The 21,246-nt window shown below is 39.9% G+C and overlaps 1 protein-coding gene across 2 annotated transcripts in view; it reads right to left on the bottom strand.

The window, feature by feature from the left end:
• MAPRE2 (microtubule associated protein RP/EB family member 2) overlaps positions 1–15,712 on the bottom strand; it is a 161,146-nt gene extending 145,434 nt beyond the window's left edge. The window contains exon 1 of one of the 2 annotated variants that reach the window (XM_005586881.5): positions 15,678–15,712. Coding sequence is in view for 1 of the 2 variants with exons in the window: in XM_005586879.5 (XP_005586936.1) it covers positions 14,200–14,223 (24 nt within the window). In the remaining variant the exon portion in view is untranslated. Of the gene's footprint in view, positions 1–14,199; positions 14,341–15,677 lie in introns of those variants that run through there. The other variant, XM_005586879.5, reaches the window with a different exon arrangement.
• Positions 15,713–21,246: the final 5,534 nt, after the last annotated feature.

Consider the following 21,246-nt stretch of genomic DNA (forward strand, 5'->3'; position numbering starts at 1 on the left):
GGTGACAGGGCCATAAGAGAAGAAATGATTCCCACTTCTGTTCAAAACTGTTGATGTATGGTCTTTCTATACTCACTAGCATGACTCAACTACACTCTTAAAAAGGGGAAGTCCCTTTGATTAGGCTCAAATAAAAGGTTGTTATAGTTGGTTCACTCCTGGTGTTTTAAGTCTATTTTCTTCTTGTTCTTGCATGCTCTGGTGCCTCAGGCAGGTGCTGTATCAGTGCCCAGGCCAGGCACAATGGCTCTCGCCTGTAATCCCAACACTTTGGAAGGCGGAGGCAGGAAAATCCCTTGAGCCAAGGAGATCTAGACCATCCTGGGCAACAAAACATGACCTTGTCTCTGTTAAAAGTAAAATAATAATAATAATAATAATAGCCGGGAATGGTGGTGTACACCTATATTGCCAGTTATTTGGGAGGGTCACTTGAGGCCAGGAGTTTGAAGCTGCAGTGTGCTATGTCTGTATCACTGCACTCCAATCTGAGCAACAGAGTGAGATCCTGTCTCACTCATTCATTCATTTATAAATAAATCAGTGTCTACTAATTGTGCAGCAGCACAAACTCACAAGATTCAAGCCTTAGTGTCTTGACCTGTATTTTGAGGCAGCACAATTCAACTCACTCCTGTACTCCATCAGTGGTTCTGCTTTTTTCATGTCTTCCCTTATCTCTAATGAGACGTGATATATGGATTCTTTATTTGTCAGCCTAGGCCAACCGAGGGAGAGGCAACCCAACACTAAAAACCACATGCACAGGGAAACGTGAGCTCAGGAAGTTTTCTGAGTGGGTGCTTTTTAAAATGTGTCTGATCTGCCGGAAATCACACTGCTTTCGTATTTTGAACAGCTATAATGGCATTCTCCATATGTTAAATCGATGTTTAAACTTATCACTGCATCTGCCTATTCCAATTTAAAGAATTCAGTGTGCTAATGGACTATCAAAACTGCATATTTTCCTCATGTTTAAAATGTAATTTATGGATTCCCCAAAGGAAAAAATATATAGTTCCCACTCTATTTTCTATTATATTTTATTATAAGAAAATGAATTAACAAGCACCTTTCAAAGCACTGGGATATTTTGTGGAGAGAGGATGGGTAAAGTTATGTAGGATGTTTTCATTTTATTGTGATACCGGAGGTCACAAAAGTGAATTGAGTTGGCTTAGATTGTACTTTAAACACAGCTGGGGCAAGAACTAGGTCCCTTGACAATCAGTTCAAATTGACTTATTGTTCATATAATAAAGTACAATAAGAATGATATCGTGCCCAACTTGCAAAAGTTTTGAGTGAAGATCATTGCACAGACTTTGAACTAAGAGGGGTAGTTAGAAACAACCATTCTTTGTCTTACTTCACGTTTTCTTTTGAATATTTTGGTAGCTATTGCTGCCTCCACTTTATCATTTCTCGAATTTTACTTGTCTGTAATACTTTTGCTGTTTTAATTTTTTAATCTCTAGAGCTTCTACTCATGATGAGTAACAATATTTACATAATTTTTCAGCTAGAGAAATCGGCGTTCAAAAGTTGCTCAACCAAAGTCACACAAAATTATTAACAGGGTGGTAACAAAGCTTAGGGCTAAAAATCATTCTTTAACGTTAAAAGAAAACCCGAAATATAAAAAGCAAAAAAAAAAAATTCACACAGCTTTCAGATTCCAATAGCAACACTTAAAACACCACTAGGCCTCACAATAATATAGTGTTAAAAATCTCTTCCCACTGGGATGGGCCACAAACCCCAAGGGAAAATATGACTCAAAATATGACTTGATGTTATAGAGCACAGTACACAACAATTGTTTTACCTATCCCACGTGGCTTACCTGCATCAGATTGCTCAACAAGTTATACTCTAAAGATGCCAGATGACTCTTAACAAACCCCACCCAAGGTCCCAGGTCTGGGCAAATTACCATGAATAGTATCATCACAGACACTCAGATAAGAGATTCCAGAAAGCCTGATATACTCTTCCACAAAAGAGATGAACCTAACCCCAATTCACAACTCGCCTGGAGCTGTGCCCATGATGATGGGTAAGTATAATATAGCAGTAGACTCCCAAGAGGAGAAAAAAGGCCACACATTCTGGAATTATACTCCTTTTAGTCTTGCAGTCTGTGTGGCTAATTGTGAGAGCTGTTGGTAAGCAGTACCAGGAGCCTCTTGTTCCTTTCAAATAAAGCAAATAATAGTTCTGTAGGACAGACGTTTCTTGTTTCTGAGCACAACTTGGTTCCAAAGCTCTAATCAGTCTCTCCTGTTACTCAAAACAGGCTCAGTGAACGAACACAGAAACAGAAAACCAAATAATGCATAGTCTCACTTAGAAGTGGGAGCTAAACATTAGGTATACATAGATGTAAAGATGGGAACAATGGACACTGGGGATTATAAAAGGTAACTGGGAGAGAGAGAGAGAGAAGAGGAAGAAGAGGGGAGGAAAGAGGGAGGAGGAAGTGGACAAGGGTTAAAAAACTACCTGTTGGATACTATGCTCATTACCAGGGTGATGTGTTCAATTGTACCCCAAACCTCAGCATCCTGCAACATATCGTTGTAACAAATCTGCACGTGCCCTAAAATAGAAGTTGAAAAACAAAAAGCAGAGGCTCAGGAGCTGATTCTCCCTCCATCACATTATCTGTCCCCAAGTTCACAAAACATTCCTTCCACAATGAAAAGACCAAGGGATCCGTGGATACAGTGAAAGCTCCCTAGAGTTCAGTTATTGCTTAATGTTTTTTTGTGTTTCTTTTTATAGAGATGAAGTCTCAGTATATTGTCCAGGCTGGCCTTGAATTTCTGGCCTCAAGCAATCTTCCTGCCTTGTCCTGCCAAAGTGTTGGGATTACAGACATGAGCAACCATGCCCAGCCTGATAAATCTTAATATAACTTAGAAACATCAGTGTAGAAGTACCGTGCTTTTGACTGTCTAAAATTTTAAAACAAACATCTAAAAAAATTCCCTAGGGCATCAGTGGTTTACATTGAATGTAGTGCTAGATGAAATTTATCATAGATGAGAGTCAGGATTGGAGAAAAAAGTCACATCTGAGATTTTTAGATAAGAAATGTTGGTTTTTCTAAATGAAAAAAAAAAATGACCTACATTAAGATTCCAGATAAAAATATCCCAACACCTGTCAGAGTTAGAAATCAATTCTCCAACAGTCCACCATATATCTTTCCTAGTGCTCCTTATCCTCTCCTGTCAGATAAGCATTCTCTTCCTCCTAAACCCTTACCAAAACCTGCCAACTGGTCAACTCTCACACCAAGCCTCAAATGTCATTCCTCCCAGAGGTATTAGTATTTAACAAAGCAGAAGAAATAAAGTTTTGGCAGTGGACTTCCAGAAGTTATTCAGAGAGAAGCATTCCCCACCAAGCCTGTTTTTTTAAAAAAAGACTGCAACGAAAGGGCACCCTCTAACAGACTGCAGTCCCATGGTGGAGAGCACCCCTTCTGAGTGCACAAGAAGATTCTCATTGCAATTCTTCATCTACAAATCATTGTATTGGAAAATGAAACAATTCCCAAAGTTAAAATCTTGTGTCAAGCACTGTACTAGAATCTGGGGATATGGAGATGAATACAAGTTTATTGCAATCTTCAATGGGTTGACATGCAGGGAGAATGAAAAGCAAACCAAATATGGGTCACCTAACTCACTCCATTGAGATGGGTGGAGGCCATGGTTAGGAGGTTAGGAAAGGCTTTCCATATCAATGTTTCTCAAATATTAATGCCAAACAATAAATTACCTGGGGATCCTCCTAAAGTGCAGATTCTGAATGAGGATGTCTGGGGAAGACCCTGAGGTTCTGCATTTATGAGATGCTCCTAGGTGATGCTGATGCCACTGGTCAGTGGACCACAATAAAAAAAAAAAGAGAGAGAGAGAATGTCTCGCTCTGTTTCCCGAGCTGTAGTGCAGTGGTGTGATCATAGCTCCCTGAAGCCTTGAACTCAAGGGCTCAAGTGATCCTCCTGCCTCAGCCTTCCAAGCATCTGGGACTATAAGCATGGCACCATGCCTGGCAATTTTTTGAAAATTTTTTGGTAATCATAGAGTCTTGCTATGCTGCCCAGGCAGGTCTTGAACTTCTAACCTCAATAAATCCTCCTGCCTCAGCCTTCCAAAGTGCTGGATTATAGGCATGAGCCACCACACACAGGTGAATCACACATTTTGCATACCAAGAACCTGAGATAAGACAAAGTCCAAACTTGAATCAACTAAGACATCCAAGACAGAAGAGCGAGAGAAGGCACAGGCAAAGACGCCAAAGCTAGAGACATTAAGCTGGATAAAGGGAACATTAAAAATGCTAAGGAAATGTTTTATGCAAGATATTGTTGAATGTAAATACAGACAAGAAGAACTTTACACAGTAATAAAAATAGTTTTTGCAATAGTTGCACAAGGGTGGTTAACATTAGGAGTACTTCCTCCCACACCCATGCTTTTTGGTTTGAACTCTCACTAATGAATGTATATTTATTTATTAAAACAACAAAAGGATAAATAGATTTCTCCTTTGCGTGCTAGTGGGGGAAATTCCACCCTGGGATGTTTTACGAAAATGACCATGCAGGCTCTTCCAGTTTGGGGTTGTATGATTGGATAAGATAAAAAACTACTTAATAACTAATCACAATTATGTAATAATGTAGTAATAATCATTTCCTGAGAAAGAGTGCAGGCAAGATTATACAGAATTCTAGAAGAAGAAAACAAAACAAAACAAAACCTGTCTTTTGATTTCACAGAGCAATGTCTACTGAGGAATCCATTGCTTGGTACCCTGGAGCACATCACTGTTCCCCAGCCATGAGAACTTTAAGGTTCGGAGAGCAGAAGGGAGTGTGTGGCTGATGTGGACATATATAGCCAGCAGCTACATGTAAGATACATGCTCTGTGGCTTCGTTCCCAGTGTGTAGATGGAACAGTTAAATGAACATCACCCTTCTTCCAAATCAGGCATGTTGCAGGAAACCATATCCTATAATAGTCAACTGCCAGCCCTACATGAAGCAGATTATTAAACAAGTCTTAGGACATCACTGTACATCCTACAGTCATAAAGATGTACACAAACATTATCTGATCTCGTAACTCTTGTCAGACTTTGCTTTCTCTGACAGATGAAAAAACTCAATTTGAAGGATGTTGATGAAGGATATTAATAACATCTCTAAAGTCACCCAGTTAGCAGCAGAACTAGTTTTAAAACTCCAGCTACTTGGCATTCTTGTTCCAATTTCAGAATTCATTCTATGATATAATACTATAACTTCTAAAAGACAGGAAAGCAGGCATAAAGAAGTTAGGTTTTAGAACTCAAAAAGAATTATCTATGGACTCTTTTTGTTACTTTAAAAAACTTTAAATTTCACAAGAATAGTTTGGAATCTCCCATAGACCCAACTGAATCTCCTTTTGTCCAGTTTTAGAGGAATCTGGGGATACAAGTATATGAATATGTGGTATTGGTATATAAATACTGTTCTGTAAGTTACAATAATAAAATGAAAAACAAAAGAGATTTGCTGGTGATCTGAGTGCCAGCAATTGTGATCCACCTAATTAACAGGTTAATAATCAAGGACAATCCAGAATTACATATTAGGCTGTTCATTTATTCCATGAGAGTCTTTGAAAAAGTTGACTTATAGGCCAGGTGTGGTGGCTCATGCCTGTAACCCCAACACTTTGGGAGGCCGAGGTGGGTGGATTGTTTGTCCTCAGGAGTTCAAGACCAGCCTGGGCAACATGGTAAAACCCCATCTCTACAAAAAATACAAAAATTAGCTGGGCATGGCAGCATGTGGCTATAGTCCCAGCTACTCAAGAGGCTGAGGTGGGAGGATCACTTGAGCCCAAGAGGTGGAGGCTGCAATGAATGATGATTGTACCACTGCACTCCAGCCTGGGCAACAGAGAGAGACTCTGTCTCAAAAAAAAATTATTTTTTCAAGTTGATTCATAATACTATAAATGGCCATTAAGGAATTTTATATGAACAAAATAGAAATACAGTGGTCTCATACCTGGAAGACACTTTATCTATCTTCTAGGGGGTGAAAAAAGACAGCTTATTAAGGATTATTCAACAAGGTATCAAACAAAAATACCAATTTAATGTGTGGGAAAAGTGAATCCTCTAGTTCAGGGCTTCTCAAACTTCAACACACATATGATTCACCTGTGTTCGTTTGTTAACATTAAGATTCTGATTGAGGAAGTCTGGAATGGAGCCTCAAATGCTGCATTTAAGACACTCCCAGGTGATGCTGATGCCTCATCTGGGTAGCAAGGCATCATTGCAATCACTTGGAATCTCATTTTGATTAAGAACATACTGTTGACATCGTTGATGGATTGCTCACGTTAGCCCTACTTGAACTAACAATATACCTATTGAAGTATTTATTCTATCAAAAAATTGATGAAAGAATAGAAAGTACTTTAAAATATCTTACAAAATAAAAAAGATTGCTAATTTTCTAATTCTTGTTTTACTTTTTATTTCCTCTCAGTTTAGTACATTGCACAAAAAAACTTCAGTTAATGACTTTTTCCTTTAGCAGGTGAAGGCAGCTAAGACATTTTTAATTCATTATCTCATAAATATAACCTCAGCTCTTTTACAGACCAGGAAAGCTAGTCATTTTGAAATCTATTGTATCATAAAAGTAGGATTGCTGAATTTAGCAAAAATAAAAATTAAAAACCAAATAAAAAAATGAAATGCTCAGTTAATTCAAATTCAGATACATTAAAACAAATCTTATCTAAAATCAAATTTAACTGGTTATCCTGTATTTTACCTTGCAACCCTAGAGAAAAGCATACCTCCAAATTCTAATTTATCTTGAAGTGCTGAAGGCCAGGTGCTGGGATGGAGAATTAACAGACCCACTGACCATGTTCCCTAAACATTTCAACTGTAGAGGGAATTGCTTCTGGATTTGCCAATACTACATCACACACGTGGTTATTACGGCTGCTAATTTGTGGACGCTCCTTTTAGGGGATCTGTGCCCAGGAGACCACACTTTTAAAAAAATCACGATAGAGGGCAAGCTGGAAGTGAAACTACCGAAGAGTCTTACTTATATCAATAGCTTCTTTCCCGGGAAGAACCAGGTGGAGCAAAACCAGCAAGGTCTTCCTTCTCAGGTCTCTCTTTTTTTTCCACTTTATGGAGAGCTGAAGCAGCTCAGTGGGAAAGCTAAGATAGTAGTTTCTTGGTAAGAATCATGAAAGGTTTTCCTTCTTAATATCAAATGCTGTTAAGTTGATCAGATTTAAGATGATCTTTGAAAGAAGGAAGGAATGTACAAGGTGGTTTCAGGCCCTGTCATCTCTTAACAGTTTTTGAAAGCCTTTACCAGCTTTTAAAGGGGCAAGCTAATCCTCTGATTTCATTTTTATGTATGATGTGCAGTAAATAGTTTCGGGTACTTCAGCAAAACAAAGGCATCTACTCATTTCTAGGTGCCTTTTCTTGTGTATTTACCCACCTCCTACCTACTTCAAATACCGATAGTCATTCCTGCCATGATGTTTAGAGTAAGTTGGGGCCAAGGTTTGCCTGTTAGCAGAACACTGTTGGATGTTTTGCCTCTGTTTAAGCAATTGATAATTATGAAGTCCCTGCTGTAGTAAAAATATAGTAAGTCTAATTATTTTCTAATTTTAGAAATTAATTTGGAGAGAACTATTAATGCTATGTGTATAGAACAGGCTATATATTTCATACCTGGAAGATATTTTACCTCTCTTCTAGGGGGTTAAAAGAGACAGCTTATTAAGGATTTCAACAAGGTAGTAAACAAATATATAATAATTTATATATAATATATAATATATATAAAATATATTATGTTATATATTTAATATATATTATATCTCATATATTAAATATATCATATTATATATTAAAATATACAATATATAATGTATATAATATATTAAATAATATATTATTAAAATGTGAATCTAGATTATGATAAGGAAGGGCAGTTAATTTCACTTGGATTGGTTCCTTACCCAGTCAGCATGGGAGTTACACATCAATCTCCAGCCATCCCTTTCCTCCTTTCCCCCATCAGAAGCACTAGGGGTTAACGTGGAAGTCAGTGACCTAACATGCCATTACTATCAATAGTCTTAGGATGTGATTAAATACACACAATTTTTTGTTTTTAGAAATAATTTAGCTGATGTTAGGTACCTCAAAACTTACATTAAGTATAATGTGTTGTTTGATTTGGTGAAAAAGGAATCCCTTTGTCTTTTCAGTCTACAAATTGCAGCTGATTCTGGAAGGGGTGAAGAGAACACCCGTTATATACAACCCTTCAAGTTGCTCTATTATCTAAGTGAAACTCATCGCAAACTCCCATTCTGTGACATTAACAATTCATCAAAAGGAGGAAGTTCTTTTAGCTGAAGGAAGTTTTATGACAAGCAACACTTAAAATAAAAAATTGAGACTCCTTCCCATCAATGTAGTTAATATCCTTTCTAGAATCTTAATAGTAATCTTTCCAGCTTTGAGCAGACTGGAAATAATTTAAGATGAATTTGGAATTTCTGGATTATAATCTGGTCTACTTTTGAATTTGGAAATTTTAAACAAAATTGTCCACAGCATAATGTCAACTTTAGCAGTGTTAGTAACCATGTGTATATCTTTTTAGGATTTAGTGATCCTTGCCATTACAAGTAGCAAGCAATTTACATTAAATGTATGTTTTAGAAAAGTAGTGCTATTTCCAGGCCAGGCACTGTGGCTCATGCCTGTAATCCCAGCACTTAAGGGGGCTGAAGCAGGTGGATCACTTGAGGTCAGGAGTTCGAGACCAACCTGGCCAACATGCTGAAACCTCATCTCTACTAAAAGTATAAAAATTAGCTAGATATGGTGGCGTGTGCCTCTAATCCCAACTACTTGGGAGGCTGAGGCATAAGAATCACTTGAACCTGGGAGGTGGAGGTTGCAGTGAGCTGAGATCGCACCATTGCACTCTAGCCTGGGCCACAGAATGAGACTCTGTCTCAAAATAAAATAAATGTAATTAAATGAAAAGGAAAATAGTAGTGCTATTTCCAAAAACAGCAAGTTTCCACATCATGTTAAGTGTTTGAAGTGACAGTCAATAAAAATTTCTAAATCTGAATAAATTTCCAAATTATGTCTTAATATACTAAAACAAGCATACGAAGGCCCTCATAGGTTGGAAAAACATTGGCTAAAGAGTTAAGGGAAGTGTTCACACTGGGATGGCTCTTAAGGACATGCTTTCACATCTTCTAGAGCTCTGGGAATGATTACTGGTTAGTATTGCACTATTTGGGCTTTTTCGATTCAGAAGTTATACGGTTGACCATATCGCTAAAATTCATATATTTAGAAATATACTGCTTTTTGCAAAGTACGTACACAAGAAGAATATGAAAATAAACTCTTTTATTTTTAGTGATTAGTTGACCTATAGTTGATAACTCCTTTTTTCTTAACTTTCTCTAAGGGAAACAAAAACAAAAACAAAAAAAAACTAAGGCTTTAAGTGAAGAAATTTTTATTTAAAATTTGAAGTATGTTAAACTGGGGTAAATCAGAGGTCTGCAGTTTTGCTGTCAATATTCTAGGTTTTGTGGGCATACAGTCTGGTTCAACAATTCCATGCTGCCACAGCCATAGACAAGATGTCAACAAATAAGTGTGGCTGCAGTCCAATGAAACTTTATTTTGGACACAGAGATTTGAATTTTATATAATTTTCAAGTGTCCTCAAGTATTTTCTTCTTTGAATATTTTTCCATGACTGAAAAAATATAAAAACCCATCTTGGCTTCAAGGTCATACAAAACAAACAATGGGTCACAGTTTGCTGATCCTAGAAACAGATGGAGTCGTGAGTTTCATCTCAACACAGCTTAATGTAATTGTATGAAGTTTGTCAGTGATTTTAGAAGTGATAGATTACTAGATTAGGTTTATTGGAAGCAAATTTACCAATTAATTATATTCGATAAAGCTCTGGTGTAAGAAACATAATTTTGGATACTTCTCAAATCTTGCAAATTTGGAACAAAAATTTTGTGAAATGAAGAGGTTTGAAATACCAAAGCCAGACTTTTTATTATCTCAGATTAAAGAGTATAAATTCTCTTTCAATGTTTAAGATGGTTGCAGTTGAATTATATAGAGTTGGATGTATTCTTTGTGGCCTCCAATAGGTGAATGCTGCAAGGAGAGATGGGAATGTGCTTTGAGGGAGACAGTCAAGCATAAATTGGAAGACTCCTTAGTGAAGAGGCACCAGGCATTTAAGATTTCTATGGGTGGTGGAACTAATCTGTAAGGGTCTCTAGTAAAGTTTACACTTCTATGACTTGGAAAAAGATTTGAAGAACTTATTATTATGGTTACCTAGATAAAAAGCTAAAGATGGCTCAAAATGTTTGGGGTTGGTTAATTCCAAAGGTTAATTACTTAAGAATAAAGTTGGCTGGGCGTGGTGGCTCACGCCTGTAATCCCAGCACTTTGGGAGGCTGAGACGGGTGGATCACGAGGTCAGGAGATCGAGACCATCCTGGCTAACACAGTAAAACCCCGTTTCACTAAAAATACAAAAAATTAGCCAGGTGTGGTGGCAGGTGCTTGTAGTCCCAGCTACTCGGGAAGCTGAGGCAGGAGAATGGAGTGAACCCGGGAGGTGGAGCTTGCAGTGAGCTGAGATGGCGCCACTGCACTCCAGGCTGGGTGACAGAGCAAGACTCCGGCTCAAAAAAAAAAAAAAAAAAAAAAAAAAAAAAAAAAAAAAAAAGAAAGAATGAAGTCGCTGAGAGAATGATGTATGTGAGTAGAGTAGTTTCTACTTTTTGAGGAAGGAGTTAATTCAAACCAGTCTTGTGTAGCCAAAGCCTCAAGGCAAGACGGCATCAAAACCTATATGATGCAATAAACACTGGAAAAGGAGTCAATAATCCAGGAGTCAATGCCTTGGCATTGCCGGGATCACCTAACTTGTTGGATTCACTTGCGTAATTTGGCACCTGGGAATACCATTTACCCAATTATGTTTAAGCTTTGATATGTTAATAAGACCAGAGGGCTGTATAAATTTAAGGTAATAAGACTGGGTGGTTCTCATCTGTTCTCAAACACTTTAGAGCTTATAAAATTGAGATGACACACTTTCTCCTACTCTACCCCTTTTAGCCTACTTGTAAATATTACAGAGCTAGGTATATATCATACTCTGAGAAACAGTTTCTCACTAATATGAAGTAATCTGATTAGTCTTTTTTTTTTTTTTGGATGGCCTCTCCCTCTGTTCCCCAGGCTGGAGTGCAGTGGTGCAATCTTGGATCACTGCAACTTCTGCTGCCTCCCCTGGTTCAAGTGATCCTCTCATCTCAGCCTCTCGAGTAACTGGGACTACAGGAGTGTGCCACCATGCCTAGCTAATTTTCATATTTTTTAGTAGAGACGGGATTTCACCATGTTTGGCCAGGCTGGTCTTGAACTCCTGACCTCAGGTGATCCGCCCACCTTGGCCTCCCAAAGTTAGTTCTGTTTTTCTAAATTACTTTATCTCTTATGCCTCCCAAAAAGGTGTTGACATTTCAGAAGTGCCTCTCCAGTTCTTTTTCTAAGCTACATAGAAGTGAGAATGAATGCATTTATATCATTTTGGCCTTTGGAAATTCTTATTAACATATAGTTTTGGTTGTACTTATCACAAAATACATCCAACTTCTTACTTTTAATATGCTGGCGATTTAAATGTACTTATGCTAGTTCAATGGGCAATACACAGGTGAAAATAAAAGCTATTTAACTGTCAATCTATTCTATAATGTCTCTCCTAGCTCATTAAATTCATATGTGGTTTTTCACAATAATAAGCAGAGAGTGAAATTTTGTGAAGTGATTCTTTGGCCCATCAGAGTGTGGTTAAATGTGATAATAATTATCAGTTATGCTCAAAATGCTAAATTGTTGGGTATAAAATGTAAGTGAACAAATGAGCTATCATAACAAGAAAGAATTGTAACAGGACTTCGGCTTTTATATATCTGGAATGTCTGTCTTGGAAAACAACAAACTGAATGTACTCAGGACGCTTTGGTTTTCAGTGTTCTCCCCAACTTTTGATACTCTTCAGTACGAACAAGCAGTATCAGTAACTCACAAAGTCTGTGCGCCTGCTTTGGGGGCTACAGACATTAAGGCCCCCACGAGAAAATAGAATACCAAGCAAGCTACAATAGATGCTATAAGAGAGGTTCAGATGAAGTTCAACGGCCAACAATATTGAGTGCTTGCTGTGTGCAAGACACCGTTGTTCCTCCTTAAAGAAATTGAGGGCCGGTGCCGTGGCTCACGCCTGTAATCTCAGAACTTTGGAAGGCCAAGGCAGGTGGATCACCTCAGGTCAGGAGTTCAAGACCAGCCTGGCCAACATGGCAAAACCCCATCTCTGTAAAAATATAAAAATTAGCTGGGCATGACGGTGTGTGCCTGTAATCCCAGCTACTCAGGAGGCTGAGGCAGGAGAATCACTTGAACCCAGAGGCAGAGGTTGCAGTGAGCCAAAATTGTGCCGGCCTGGGCAACAGAGTGAGACTCCGTCTCAAAAACAAAAAAAAAGAAAAAAAAAAGAAAAGGAAATTCAGGATGGGGAAGAAAGCATTTAGACAACAGTACAGAGGGTGACAGTGACATTAAAAATAGTGTCTTCACTATTTTTATTTATTGGTATTAAAACTGAAAGAAGAAAAAGAAAGTTTGTTTTTTGACGACTCTAAGATAACCTGTTTAAAGATGCAAAGAACCAGAAATAACAGGTTATCCTGGAGTCATTCTTTTGGGATGACTTTTTTTTTTAAAGGCAAGAAACCTTTGGTTAATAGCCAATACAAGGTTTTATGTAAAATGTTAAGTGTAACCATTTCTATTTAAATAGATCCTTTAATCCACTCCTGGATGTATAATTAAGTAATATTTGACTCTTTTGTATGCAAAAGTTATGTGTTACATATTCATCCTACTTCACATAACTGAAATAACCCAAACCAGTTTACACTTTCCCAACAGTTTTTTTTTATATGCTTCCCACCAAGGAAGTTACAGGATGTCTAGTTAGCTTTGTGTTTCCCCTTCTAACAGAAGAGGGCATTATATGAAACAGGCAGAATGGGGTACTTAAAGGGAGTGGCTCCTGCAAGCTAGTAGATCCTGATCAGATATTAAAATGTGCTTTCAAAGGAGTGGAGTTTGTGCCTGTCAACAAACTACTCGCTGTAATTACTTCCTATTCACTGGGATCGCTGTGCAGCCTGCTGACTCACCAGGCTGCTGGAGTATGTTTCTGCTGGGTTTCCCTACTGCCTGCTACACATGAGTCATCACAGGAATGGAAGTTTCTATCCGTTTCCCTTAACAACAGTGCAGAAACCAGGCATTGAAGTAAGCTTCGATCTTTCCAATCAGACCCTAGCCAGGCAAGGGAAAAATGATGTGGTAGGTGTCACCACCAGCTAGGCTGCTAGATCACAGCTCCCCACCCCAGGGTGTTAGTCATCGGCACTCCAGTTTCAGCGTCTTTTCTCTCACCCACCCAAGTAGTTAAAGTGGCATCTTGTCTTGCAATGCCTGCTGCTTGCTGTTGGCCACTGAACTCTTCCTTTGCTATAGAGTTTTCCCAACTTGGCTGCACAATGAAGTCACCTGGAGTTGTTTGTTTTTGCTTTTAAATACTATGCCTATTTCTCACTCCCAAACAACCTGATTTAAATAGTTTGGGATGTGATCAGGACATCAGGAGTTCTCAAAGCTCCCCAGGTGATTCCATATGCAGCAAAATTTTAGAACTAGTGCTTTGATAGAGACCCACACAAGAAAAATTTACCAGTTAAGCTTATCTACCAATCACTTGGTGAGCTCCCAGACCTCTTATCTTACCCCTAACTGATGTCTTTAATCAGTTTGGCAGAAAAGAACGAAAGCAAAGTAAGGAAGCATTTCATTTCCAGAGGGGACACAGGCTAACCAAGAACCATACCCCTTTTGCTTGATAAAAATTTGGCCAAATTTACCGTTCAAGAGAAGCAGGGGAAATGTTGCCATTCTTCAGATTACCTTTTGATCTCTGTTCTGTTTCATTCCACAGTGTCCTGTTCAGCAAAGGTGTAAATTGCGGGTCCTCAGATTAGAAGTAGGTGCTGCGTCTGACCACAATCGCGACCGGTCTGCACACTTCACCCCAGCTGGGACCGAACCTCCGCCTCGCAGCGCGGCCCCAAGGCCGATACTATGCTAATCAAGGAAGTTCTTCCGTTTCGGTGCGCGCTGGCGCGGGTTTGAGCGCTTAACCCTTGATTCTACATTGACAGCACGATAGTGTTTTTAGTGACCTCTTCCTGCCTAGCGGGTCTGCACTATTTTCCTTTTGTTCTTCTTCTTCTTCTTTTTTTTTTTTTTTTTGGAAAAGGAGATGTGAGCAAGTGATAGAGAAGACACTCAGGGAGGGGACAGCAGTGTTGGCTGGTGCGGAGGTGAAGGAACGGCTAACGTTCGGAATATTAATTACTCCCCGCGCTACTGACCCTGCGAGGACTAGCGGGAGGGGCCTGGGGGTTAAGACAAAGGCTTCTCCTGATCAAATGGCTGCAGCGCCCCTTCTCCGAGGTTACGGCTCTGCCCTCGGCACTGGATTGACGAAGTCACTGGAGGAGTGACCAAACCCACTAGCCCTTTTGGGGTCTGAAAGTCAGCTTTATCGAGCACCCCAGGTTCAGAGGGGACGGCTTTCCGCGTCCACCCCTCTCCCGGCTCTTTGTGGGATTTCTGGCTTCAGCATAGCCCTTCTAGGTGTAGACCGAAGAATTTCCCACTGAGCGGAGTGCGAAGTCGCTGAGTAGCCCTCGCCCTGCGCTCCCGTGCTCCCTGCAGAAGAGCCGCTTGAGCGCAGAATAACAACCCGCTTCCTTTTGCGCCCACCCGGCTCCTGAGTCCCGGGAGCGCGGATGGTGGCCGGTGTCGGAGTGGGAGAGTAGTGGCTGCCGAAGGGGAAGTGCCCGGGGTCCGGGGGATGCTCCCAGGCGGGCGAGCGCCAGCGCGCTACACTTCCTGATCTGTCCCCAAGCGCGCAGCCCCTGCCAGCGCCCCCAGCTCTCTCAGTCCCGGCTCCCCAGCTAGAGCCTGGAGGATCTTGCGCCGCGGTCGCGCAATCACGAGCCCCCCTCCTTCACCAACGCCGTCTTCCTACCCTGGACAGCCCCAGCCTCACCCCTTAGAACCAGTCCACTTCGCTTCTGCCAGCGTGGCAGCCCCAACTCCCTCCCTCCCCTTTTCTGGGGTGCACAGAGCTGGGGCCTCGAACCAGAGATGCTACACGCGGGAGCGCGGCGGGGTGCACACCGAGACCGCCTAGCCGACCCCTGCACAACTTCTTGCTGGACTCTGGACCCCCTGTTCCGCTTGCTCGGAGCCCGGTGGGCTGCAGAACTCAGCGGCAGGAGGAGGGGCGGCCAGCCCCTGGCCTGGGAGGGACTGCTCCAGGGCAGGGGGTGTCGGGGTGAGCCAGGGTGGTACCGCTTTAAATGCACTTGACTCACCTGCTCCGGCGCTGTCGCCTCCTTCCTCTGCTGACAGCTGGGGGCTTTGTTTTCTCCACCCACCCGGCCCGCCGCGCTCCGCCCCCTCTGTCGCACGTGACTCGCAGTCTGCCACCGCCGCCGCCGCTCCGCGAGTCCACCCGAGAGAGCCCGGCCAGCGCCGCCCCTTCCCGCGGGTGCGGGTGCGGGTGCGGGTGCGGGTGCAGGTGGGCGCCCCGCTGGGCAGGTCCGAGCCGACCCGCCTGAAGACGCTGTCTTAGGCCACAGGAAGACAGGATGAATTCGTGACAGGGAAGAAAGTGCCAGCGGGTGAAATAAACTAAGTAGTTTGACCCCACTCGAGAGGGAGGAGGCGCGGCTTGCAGAGGGGGCTTGAAAAGGCGCTGCCACACCCTGAATTAAGTACCTGCAAACGGGGGCTTGCACACCAACCGGGGAGCATCTGCTTTTTACACCAAGTGTTTGTACTTCTACCTGGAGCAAGATTCATAATAAGGGGCAAACTAGTTTTGTCATGAATATTACTAATTAAACTAGGCAATTCTAATTCAACTAACAATTTAATAATAGCATGTTTTATTGGGGTTTAAAATCTGCTTGTTGATGCTGTTGATATTTGGGTTCTATTTGGAAAGTAGAGTGCAGGCTGGAGAAGCGAACTCCAGAAGTTTACTGCTTGTCCATTTGGAACAGCAGCTATTTTTAATGAAATGAGAACATGTTCTGGCTTCAAGATCCAGCTCAAGATCTGCTGCTTTTGGAAGTGGTCCCGACCCGCGCTGGTCGCAGTGATCTCTAAGTGTTTGAAACAGCAAGGATTTGTCTGAATCCTGTTAGCTCTTGGAAAACACATTATATACCTTTCCTCCAGCGCCCTACAAATTGCTACTCAGGAGGAAAGATTGTCTGTATCTCCCCCAGCGTTCATTAAAGCCAAGTCTTCGTAGTGGAGTGATTTAGCACGGTGCTTCTCAAATTTTAAGAGGGATCACCTGGGGATATTGTTGAAGCCAAATTTGAGCGTGTCTGGAGTTGGGCCTGAGATTCTGCATTTCTAGCAAACTCCCAGGTAATGGCATTGCTGCTAGTTTGAGGACCACGTTTTCAGTAGAGAGGTGTTGATCCTCGCTTTGGCATTAGCCAGTCTATTTTGAGTCTTGACTACAACACCTGCAAGCTGTATGACCTTAGGCAAGTTTCTCAACATTTAAGCCTCACATGCTGTAAAATAGGGATGATACTAATTTCCACCTCATAGGGTTGTCTTGAAGATTAAGTGAGAAAGTCCATATAAGGCACTTAGCGTAGTACCTGGCACACATAGCTAGGGTTCAGAAAATGCTAGCTAATTCACTGTGGAGGTCATCCTTGCAGGGGGAAAGCTGGCACCAGGTGCAGCATGGCTGCAGGGGAAGCAATGTGTGAAATGGGCACGAGAGTGAGGTCGCCAGCCCAAGAACGAGGACTGTGCCCTGCAGTGCCTGGTATGTGCCGGATGTGTAGGATATGTTTGACGAATAAATAAATGACTATAATGTGGAACAGATAATATGTGTTCAAAAAGTTCTGCTTCTCCTTTAAATCATGATAAATTAGTTCTGAGACATTGAATTAAAAATCATTTTGCTTTCTATTACAGATAATGTCCAGCTGCCTGTCACATGGGTAATCTATTTTAATATCTGAGACAGTACATGGATTGTTAAGGTTTAGTACATTTTTTATCTTCATTAAAAACCTTGAAATTTAAATTTAAATGAATTTATTAATGAAGATTTGGTATTCTTAGCTCTGAAAATGAATGGCTGTTGTCATCATAGTTCTCATATCTTCCTTCCTTGCTTCTTCTCCTCTCTCTGTCCTCCAATAGTGTTTCCTCAGACTCATTTCTTGTCTTTTTTCCCACTCTGCCATTTTCCTTAGAAATTTTATGTGTGTCTTCGGTTCATCTTTCAAGTGTGTGTGGATTACTTCTGAATCTGTACCCATATTCTTAACCTATTTGCAAGCCTTATTTCTGCCTTTCCCTTACTTGTTAGGAATTTCCATTTCTATGGGCTTTAAAAAATTTATTTATTTTTCCACTTGAACTCTATTTTTATTTGTGTAAATGTATGGGGTACCCGAAAGATTTTCACATGTATATAATGCATAGTGATCAAGTCAGGGTATTTACGGTGTCTATCACCTGAGTATAATATGTGTATATACATATATTTTTAAGTATAGTCATCTTATTCTCTAGCACACATTAAATTACCTCTTTTTATCTTACTATATTTTTGTACACTTTAACTCACTTCTCTTCATCCTCCTCCCCCTCACTCCACTCACCTTACTCAGTTTCTTTGTCTGTATTTCCACTCTCTAATTCCATGTGTTCAGATTTCTTAGTTTCCACAATATGTGAGAACATACTACATCATTTTGTGCTTGGCTTATTTCACTTATGATAATCTCCAGTTTCATCCATGTTGCTGCAAATAACACAATTTCATTATTTTTAATGGATGAATCATATTTCATTCTGTATATACACTACATTTTCTTTATCTTTTCATCTGTTGATAGATACTTATGTTGATTCCATATCTTTGAAGTTGTGAATAGTGCTGCAATAAACATGGCAGTTCAGGTATCTCTTTGATATATTGATTTATTTTCCTTTGGGTAGATGCCCAATAGTAGGATTGCTGGATCAAATGGTAATTCTATTTATAGTTTTCTTGAGAAATTGCCATGCTGTTTTATATAGTGGCTATACAACTTTATATTCCCACTAACAGTGTATTAAAGAGTTCTCTTCTGCACATCCCAGCCAGCATTTGCTATTTTTTTGTCTCTTTAATAATAGCCATTCTGACTGGGGTATGATAGATGATATCTCATTGTGGTTTTGATTTGAGTTTCTTTGATTATTAATAATGTTGTACATTTTTTTCCTTAAACCTGTTGGCTATTTGTAGTCTTATTTTGAAAAAGGTCTACTCATGTCCTTTGCCCACTTTTTGATGGGTTTAGTTTTTTTTTTTTCCGGTTGAGTTGTTTGAGTTCCTTATGTATTCTAGATATTAGTCCCCTGTAAAATGAATATTTGGCAAATATTTTCTCTCATTCAACAGGTTGTCTTTCATTCTGTTATTTCTTTTGCTGTGCAGAATTTTTTTTAGCTTAATTAAATTACATTTGTCTATTTTTGTTTTTGTTGTCTGTGTTATTGAGATCTTAGTTATAAATTCTTTACCTAGACCAATGTCAAGGAGAGTTTTTCCTAGTTTTCTTCTAGTATTTTTGTAGTTTGGGGTCTTACCTTTAAGTTTTTAATCCATTTTTAGTTGATTTTTGTATATGTTGAGAGATAGGGGGTCCAGTTTCACTCTTCTGAATGTGGCTATTCCATTTTCTCAGCACCATTAATTTAAGAGGATGTCCTTTCCCAGTGCAAGTTCTTGTCAGCTTTGTCAAAGATCAGTTAGCTATAAATCTGTTGCTTTATTTCTATGTTCTCTATTCTATTCCATTGGTCAATGTGGCTGCCCACTAGATTTTAGTGTGTTCTAAATTAAACCCCTTTCTCCTCCCATAAAACTGATACCTCCTTGATGATAAATCAAGATGATTATTTACATTGGAGAGCCCTCAGTGCTAATCCAGGGACATGGCAAGGGTGTGGAACCCAGTGTGATTTATCCCAACTACCTTCCTGCTGTTCCCAGGTATTTCTTTGAGATATTGCTCTCAACAGTGACTGGTGTCAACTCATGTATATGTATATACCACCTACTGGTGTAACAGTAACATATGCAGTTGTGGGATGCTACATAAATGGTGACCGAGCTAGTGAGAGATTGTATCAGTTAGGGTAGGCTAAATTATATTGCTGTAACAAATGCCATCAAAATCTCAGTGGCTTAATACAACAAAAGTAAATTTCCTCCTCATGCAAAATTTCCAGTGCTGCTATCACAGTGACTCATTGTTCTAGCCTGCTTCATTCCTGTGAATTTCCCTGAGCACCATGGCAGAGAGGATGCAGAGGACTACGCACCAAACCTCAAGTGCTTTCACCCAGAAGTGATACAGGTCACTTCTCACATTTCTCTGGTCAAGGAAAGTTATATGGTCATTACCTAACTTTAAGGGCTATGTTTACATTTCTAGGAATCACCAAGATTCCTAGAAAGTAGGAATCTTGGTGATTGTGAGTAATGGCTGCCACAGGGATCCATTTCACCTAGGAGGATTGGGGATAAAGTTAGACTGAAATAGTCTAGCTATAGCAGGGGATAAGCAATAGGTTACCAGTTCAAGGTAGGTACTCAGTTACTTGTAAAGTCTTTGGGAAACATGAATGTTGTTGTTATCATTATAAAATATCATGTAGAAAAACACTTAAAGGTGACAAATTCTCTCTCTCTGCCTGTCAGGGTTATCTTATGATTTAGCCAAGGTTAGTCTACTCCAGGCAAGAGTGGAGTTTTATCATCCAAACTCTTCTGTGACACAGCGTTCGGCAAAGATCATCTATCTTGATGATACCCTAGGGCACACACCAACCGTTAGGTAAGTAAGGTTACATTAACACAAATAAATTTGCTAATTTTGATGGCATTGTTGGTCATTTGCTCCTTGAGGAGTGAAGGTATGTGTATAAAGAATGAAATATTTTAGTGGTGTCAAATTGTCCTATGTTTTTCCCATGATTGTCTGATTATGCGTTGCCAAATAATTTTCTTGTCATGTTCATGGGAATGTTGAAATAAAGCTTTGTGAATAAAATTCAGTTTGTAAATAAAGGGAAAAAACATGGATATCAATGTGAGAAAAATAAAGTCATGGTTTTCAATAAGTTTTGGGTTTCTTTCTCCAAAGGGCAGAGATTATGTCAACTAAACTTCCTTCCTGCATCTCCCTGCGCTTCATGTGCTTAAAAGAGATAAAGGACTGATGGATGCTGTAAACTCTAAAGTGCTATGCAGATATAAGATATTGTAATGTGTTTCTGGGCACTGAATAATGTTCTTGATCTCAACAATTTTGTTTGTCTTTGCCCACATCCATCAGTGACATCTACTCTCCTTTTAAACCATTTACTTCTTTATAAGACTGCTACCAATTAAATATTTTTATATAATATGAGCATCTTTCCAAAGCTGATATTCTGAGAGTTTCAATCACACATTTCCAAAGATATCTAGCACAAGGGACTAAGGAGAGGCAGAGTTTATCAATTAATGTTTTAAGGTGTTTACTAAAATTATTTTAATTTTATATAATTAACTTTTGTCTCTGAGTCCTTGCTAAGTTGTAAGTTGCTTTAAATATAAATCAAGAAATATGCTACAGTGAACTACTTATAAATATATTGGCAATACCCTGTGAAACTGAGATGGAAGTGTTCATTACCAAGATATGATAGTGTTTATTAAGATGAGTAGCAAAGGTGGCATGAAATAACAGCTTGCAGGGATCACTGCTTTATGATGACTCTAGCGTTTATTCATCGAGTAAGTGTTGCAATAAAAAATAATACCACCTTCAAAGAACTCTGTGGGCTCTTAGGAATATT

The sequence above is a fragment of the Macaca fascicularis genome, chromosome 18 (genome assembly GCF_037993035.2).
Source record: "Macaca fascicularis isolate 582-1 chromosome 18, T2T-MFA8v1.1".
Taxonomy (NCBI): domain Eukaryota; kingdom Metazoa; phylum Chordata; class Mammalia; order Primates; family Cercopithecidae; genus Macaca; species Macaca fascicularis.